At 52.3% G+C, this 6814-nt stretch overlaps 1 protein-coding gene and 1 long non-coding RNA gene across 12 annotated transcripts in view; one reads left to right on the top strand and one right to left on the bottom strand.

Annotated features, from left to right (window-relative positions):
- Positions 1-3241: 3241 nt before the first annotated feature.
- Myo18a (myosin XVIIIA) overlaps positions 3242-6814 on the bottom strand; it is a 105141-nt gene continuing 101568 nt past the window's right edge. For 5 of the 11 annotated variants that reach the window (XM_031354515.1, XM_031354517.1, XM_031354520.1 and 2 more), the window contains one exon: positions 4376-4520. In XM_031354515.1, the coding sequence (XP_031210375.1) occupies positions 4376-4520 (145 nt within the window). Of the gene's footprint in view, positions 4521-6814 lie in introns of all 11 variants that reach the window. The other 6 variants (XM_031354514.1, XM_031354519.1, XM_031354521.1 and 3 more) reach the window with 2 other exon arrangements.
- Positions 4926-6039, top strand: LOC116079004. The gene is made up of 2 exons (XR_004113702.1): positions 4926-5010; positions 5795-6039. It is a non-coding gene; the product is annotated as an uncharacterized LOC116079004 (long non-coding RNA).

Genomic DNA, 6814 nt, shown 5'->3' with positions numbered 1-6814 from the left:
TCTCTCTCTCTCTCTGTCTCTCTCACACACACACACACACCTCACACACACACACACACACAGAGAGAGAGAGAGAGAGAGAGAGAGAGAGAGAAAGAGAGAGAGAAAAAGAGAGAGGGGGGAATGCCATGCGCATAGCCCTGTGGACTGCTTGAGATGGAGCTAACACAGCCTTTTACTGAAGCTGTGGCTTAAGCTGGATGGTGGTAGTAGTGGTTCAGGCCTTTAATCTTGGCACTTGGGAGGCAGAGGCAGGTGGTTTGAGGCTATCCTGGTCTACAGAGTGAGTTCCAGGACAGCCAAAGCTACACAGAGCAACCCTGTGGAGGTGTGTGGCTTCTGGGAGCAATAGGAGCAGAATCTCCTGGTGTGGGATGGAGCCAGAAGCGACTGAGCTCTAAAATCAGGGCTTTGAACTTGCAAATAAGATTGGAATAAATGGCAATGATTTCCTGGTTTCCCAGTGAAAGACAGGTGCCCACCTGAACTGATAGCTGGGAAGGGAGGACGATAGGAAATGAAAGAGGGCCCAGCCAGACCATGGCCTTCCTCAGCCCCCAGGTCTCCCAACTCCATGAGTGCCACTTGGGGTGCCTTGGCAGCAGTAATGAACTTTAAACTTAGGAGCCAAAGGTTCTTGCCAGCAACACCACCTCACATGGGGAAACACATGGGGAAACCGAGGCCAGAAGAGTCAGCCCCTTTTCCCAGGTTGTGGTGTCAGTAGCTGTTTGCTTTGGCTGTTTTTCTCACTGCCCCCCCCCCCCCCAGTTCCAACTTGGGCAGGGGGAAGGCAGCTACCCCAAAGGCAGAACGCTGTCTATTATCAGGCATGCCCCTCAGCCTGAAGGTTTAGAGAAGATACAGCCTAGGGGAAGAGGAAAGCGGTTGAGGTAGCTGGAGTAGCGGGCGGGACAAATTAGCATAGTCTGGTCTGACACGTATTGCTATATAAGAGGCGACGAAGTGTTCCAAGTTCCCAGGAACCAGCTCAGAGGAAGTGAAAGGGGAACAGAAGGGATTAAGGTTAGATTTAAGACAGCACTTTCTCCCAGGGATGATAATGTGGCCCTTTATTCAGTGACCAAGGCTGGCTGTGAACTCATCCCCTGTCCCTCCCACTCCTGAGGCCTTTAAGAATCCATTTTATCTTCCCACACAGCCTGCTTGGAGGACGGGAAGCAAATGAGGTGGCTGACTTTAAAAAGTCCTCACTTCAGGTAGACGCTCCTTTTCCTAGATGGGCCTCCTGGGCTCTTTGCTGAAAGTGAGGACTGCAGCATTCAGGCTCTGGGGCCCTGGGGGGAGAGCAGCAGTCATGGCATCTCTTGCAACACGCTCCCTGCCAAATTGATTCAAATTGGCTTGGATATGAACATATGATTAAAGGAGCGGCGCGATTCATTTATCAGGAGAGATTAAAGAGCGGCATCTGCGCAGCCTAGCTGGGGGACAATTAAGGAGCAAATCGCTAAGTGTCTGTGCCACCAGGCACTGGGGGGGGGGGTAGTGCGGGGCATGGGGGAAGGACAACTGGGATAATCTGCCAAGAGGACTCGAGGACAAAGGGAGCAGTTTGGGGGGTCACTGCCTGCTGCTGATGTGTCTGGGCACTACAGGGGAGTCCCCTAGGGCTTTGGTCCCTTGCCTCTAATTCTGGACTCAGAGCATTCCTGCAGGCTGGAAATTAGCAGGGAGGATTGAATGCAGACACAGGGTGGCTATGAGGCGGGCACAGGGCACAGGGCCAGTAGCTTTGTTTTGTGGAATCACCAGCATATTAGGGAAAAGAGGTACTGTGGGTATAGGCGCTTGTAGAGTTCTCCAGGTGTAACCCCAAGTAAAGACAGGCTCTGGTGGTCCTATGGGCCTCTGGAGTGGGAACCAAGGGAAGGAATCACTGCCCTTCTATAACCTGGAGCCTAGCAGAGGGTTTTGTGGGAACTGGGAGAAGCTTTGGTCATGGGTGGGAGGGCTGTGAACTCTGGCTTTTCCAGGCAGCGAGTGGCATGAACATTGTTTACCCCTCTCCGTCTCAGGACCATCCTGTAAGTTCTTTCTTTCCCATGTATGTCCTAGCAATAACTACCTGTGGAATCATTCTCCTTGAAGGCCTCAGCCCCCAATACTGCTTTGAGGACCCTTTGCAGACTCCCTCCCCACAAAGACATTCATTCATTCTTTTTCCTCCGTAGCTGGGTAGCACCTTCCCTGCCCTGCCGCGGCCCTGACTCCCATCCCTTGGAGGACAGGCGCTGAGATTTCTCCACTCAGGTCGAAAGTGGATACTTACCAGCAGGGGAGGCATATGCCCCGAGTGTCCAGTTCCTCACTGGGATATCCCTGATCTGAAAGGGCTCCGTTCTGAGCACCAGGGCCATGCCCAGGCTACTGAGGGCAGCTGTCTCAAATGCTGAGCAGAACTTGTGAAAACACTCTCGCCCCAGACCGGGTATATTAGTTTACACCTGTAATCTGGGAGTGAGGGAGGCTGAGGCAGGAGAAGTGTGAATTGGAGTCAGCCTGGGCTACACAGTGAGACTCTAACTCTCACCGCCTTTTCTCTTTGCTCCGGAAGGAACCAGGTCGTAGTTCTCCCTAGCTTGCTTTGCTGCTGCCCTTTCCCTCTCTTGACTCTCTGAGCTGACATCACCAGAGCCGTTCCCACCCACCTCCTCGGACCATTCAGCACCTGTGGAAAATGTATCCAGTCACGGCTAACATTCAGAGGAGGAGGAGGGGGGTAGGGAAGGCCTTTGGTTTCCTCCTCATCTGTATGAGCTGCCCTATAACTTTTTTGCAAGGCCACAAAGCCTGGCAAGTGTAGCTCAGGCTTGCAGGCAGAGACTGAGTGGGCATCTCCGGCTGCAGCGTTCCCAGCTCACTCGAGTTTTCTGTGGCCAACGAGGGCTCGGGGAACAGAGAGCGTGCTGCCAAATTTTGATCAAAAAGTCACCTTTGGAATGACTAAAGTTTTGAGAAGGGGTTGGGGACAGGGCATAAACAAGCTGCCAGCCCCACTCGCCTCAACACAAATGTGTGGCCTCTGTCCTCCTTAACTCATCTCCTCACCGGCTATCTCAAGTGACAAGGCTTTGGGAGTGACATTGGCCTGGTTTGGGAATAGGCCACACAGACCAAGTTGGTCCTTCCATGTCCCCATCAGAATCCCACCTCTGCCCTGCCCCGGGACCACCCAGGATTACCCCTGGGCCTGCAAGGAGAGGCAGGGAAACATGACCAGGAGGGAAGGGGCCTTTTATTTCCTTACATCAATCAGGTCCACAGGGAGAGCACAGCCCGATGAGTACAAAGCAACTGCAGAAGGGGAGGGGATGGCAAACGGGTCCAGCACCAGGTACTGCCTTTGGGCCCCCGAATCAGGTGCAAAGGTTGGGATGACCTTTATAGGTAAGTGACCGAGATGTCCGGGCCACTTGTTGCTGTGTCTCAGGTAAGTGTGTGGGAACAGGGTTATGGGCAGAAGAAAGATGACAAAGGGCTAGGACTCTAGTCTGATAAACAGACCAAAACATCTACCTTCCACTGTGCCCACCACAGGTCCTCAGTCTGTGGCCGGCTATAATACGGTCAGAGGAAGGCAGTGCTGGAAGCCGTGGGTGGGTGCTGGTGGAAGAGATCAGCTCTTAAATAACTGCTCATTGCACTTAATATTCCAATGAGGCTTGCTCGGTCCAAGCCAGAAGCACCCAGCTGCCATCCTCCCCATCCTGCCTCCTAAGAATCAGGGCCCCAGCTCTGCTCACCGTTGTCCTCTGGCAGCAGGCTGCAGGAGAAAGGGCCTCTGGAGAAGTGAAGATGGAGAGGAGATTCCCAAGGCATCCCACGGGGCCCAGCTGCAGCAGCAGCCCCTCCCACTCTCAGGGATGCAGCTGCATGGAGGTTTGGGTATTTAAATTAAACAGTAAAAAGACAGCAGGCACTGAGAAGAGAAAAGCCCTCGCCCCAGCAGAGGGGAGGCATTGCTGACTCCTTCCCCTGACTCTTTCCCATGGGCCCAGCAACTTCCAGCGGTCCAGCAGCTAACCTCTCCACCATGCCTGAGCAGGAGGCTGAGATGGAGGTCCACTACCGGCTCCATGGAGTGCCAGGCCACCTGACATGGTCCACAGCGGCCCAGGGTGGGAGCTAAGAGCATGGCATTCTGAGGCAAGAATGGAAGCTCTCTTTGCAGAGACTCTGCTCCCCACACCTCTTCCACGTGGAGCTATCGGACACCCACAGCCTGGAAAGTTCCCCTGACAGAAAGCCGAGGTATTTTCCATGCAGGTCGGCAGTCAAGTGGGGGCAGTGGTACCCCTCTATTTCCTGGGAGAGGCTGTGGGGTGGGAGAGCTGTGAGCCACTCCCCCAGGCTATGCGTTGGTCTCTGTCAGCTTGGCCTCTGTGTCACTGTCACTCAGATAGTTGTGGGAGAACCGGGGTCTGGAGATGCTGTCCACAGGATCGTGCTCATCATCCGATGGGTCAGGGGGGAGGGACTTCCAGTGGCTGGTTGGGCTGCAGGGAGAGAGGAACAGGGTCAGGGCCAAAGAACACTTCTACTCTGGGCCACCAAGTTCTCTTCAAGCACTCTGAAACCCAAATGTTCCTGGGTCAAAAGGAGCACACAGTTTGCAGTTGGTAAGCTTTTCAAACTATCATGACAGGAAGGCTGGTGGCAGCAAGGGCCAGGCTTCCATGAGCCTAAGAAGCACGTTCCTGGCTCCTTCCTTCCCCTGAGAAGCTTGGACTGAGTCAAGAGGGAGGAAACCTGGGACTCGGGGTTTTCAGCTCCCTTGCTCCAATGCAAGCAGTCCATAGACCACACAGATGAAGTTTTGAGGCCAGTGACCACTTGACTACAACCTGTCTCAGGCTGATTACTCCTGGCAAGACCCCAGCTCTAAACTATTTCCCCTAATCAGGGTTTCCCTGGGCCTGGAAGACTTCTGTCCTTGACCATGACATCCTCTATTGGAAAAGGAACGGAGGCTCGGGACAGAGGCTGGTGAGACCTGTTTGAGGATGGGCCAATGGGAGGGGCCCTTAAGAACTCGTTGGAGTCTTCATCAGGCTCCTGGCTCTGAAAGGCTGTCCCTCCAAAGATATGAAGAAGTCTTATCCCCTGGAGGTAGGAGGAGCGTGACACCCAACAGAGCAGACAGGACCACATTCTCTGGCTCCATCCACTCTCATTCTTTCCCAGAACTTCTGAGCCTCCTCCTGTCACCACTGTCCCTGAGCACATACAGTATAGTCTAGTGTCCTTGGAGAAGACACAGCCCAACACAGCTTCACCTCTACTGGTGCCCTGGCCCTAGCTTCGTCCCTGGGGCACCTGTGCTCCAAGAGACAAGGGATGCAGGTCCTGGTGACCTTCTACTTGGACAAGGGGAGTATCTACAATTGCTAGGTCTACTATATTCTGAACTAGAAACCCAAGAGTGGCCCTTTATTTACTGGTCCTTTTAAAGTAAGATGAGATAGAAGACAGCATTTTAGGTTTCCCTGGAGGTAGCAGTAGAGGTGCAAAGTAAAGGTTCCACCAAGAGTCCTCCTATAGGAGGCACTGCCGGAGCCCCTTGGATGACCCTTTTCGGGTCACATATCAAATATCCTGCATATCAGATATTTACATTATGATTTGTAACAGTAGCAACATTACAGTTATGAGGCAGTAATGAAGTAATGCTATTTTGGGGGTCATCATTACATGAGAAAATGTATTAAAGGGTCACAGCACCAGGAAGGTCCACTACCTTGGACTCACTGTTCTGTCTTATTCTTCCCAGTAACAGATGATGAAAAAGCTGCCTCAAATGGAAGAAGCACCTTGCCCAAGGTCACGGCCAAGACCTGAACCTGAATCTGGACTTCAGCCTTAGAGCCCTCTTGCCACTAGATTGGACAAGAAGAAAACAAGACCAAACCTAACGTTTCCTGCTGGCTGGGGAGCCACTGGGGTATGCAGAGACAGGTCTCTGTGTCCCTGGCAGGAGGGAAGAGCCTGAGAAAATATATGTTCAATTATGCAAAATGGCTCAGCAACGGGGTAGTCTGGTTAATAGTTATCGTATTTCTCATGAATGAATTACCATTTTTAAAGGAATCAGAATAGCACAAAACACACTTAATACAAACTAGACTGAACATAAATGAGTCTTATTCTGATGGGCCAGAACCACTTAAGGCCCAGCATCTCCAGGATAAAATTATAAAGCTCAATGCTGACTGTGTAACACAAAAAAATGGAGGTCATTAGCCTTGGGGTTGTTTGGGTCCTGAATTAGTGGAGGCTACTTGTTTTCTTAACTCGGAATTTCCATACACCCTGTGCTAAAGGTTTGCTTTCCAGCTAAGGAATGACTGGCTTTGACGAAAGACAGTAGGGTTATTCTGTGAACAGAGGGCATGAGCAGATGCCAGGGCTGGGGTCTGGATGTAAACGAGGCACAGCCCTGTGCGGCAGTTGCTTCCATCCTTCATCTCTTTTCACAGGTTGGTCTCCAGACTCCATCCCCACATCCCAGACGTCCAGATAAACAGCCGTCAGGCTGCTCTAAAGACACAGCGGAGAAGCAGAGGCAACCAAGCACAGGGCAAACCCTGCCTTTGGCTCTTCTCTGGGCTGAGGAGCCACAAGATCCCTTGCAATCTTTCTTGAGCTCTCTCTGGCCAGTCTCCATATCTGCTTTTATTGCCACTACCATCAGTAGGGCCAACAGCAGGCAGCTCCCTGTCCCCAAAGCAAGAGTCAGGGCTGGCAATTGGAACATTTTAACTAAATTGTTTAAAAAGCTTTCCTTCCTCCC

Source organism: Mastomys coucha, unplaced genomic scaffold (genome assembly GCF_008632895.1).
Source record: "Mastomys coucha isolate ucsf_1 unplaced genomic scaffold, UCSF_Mcou_1 pScaffold5, whole genome shotgun sequence".
Lineage (NCBI taxonomy): Eukaryota > Metazoa > Chordata > Mammalia > Rodentia > Muridae > Mastomys > Mastomys coucha.
This window is presented reverse-complemented; position numbering and strand designations above follow the sequence as displayed.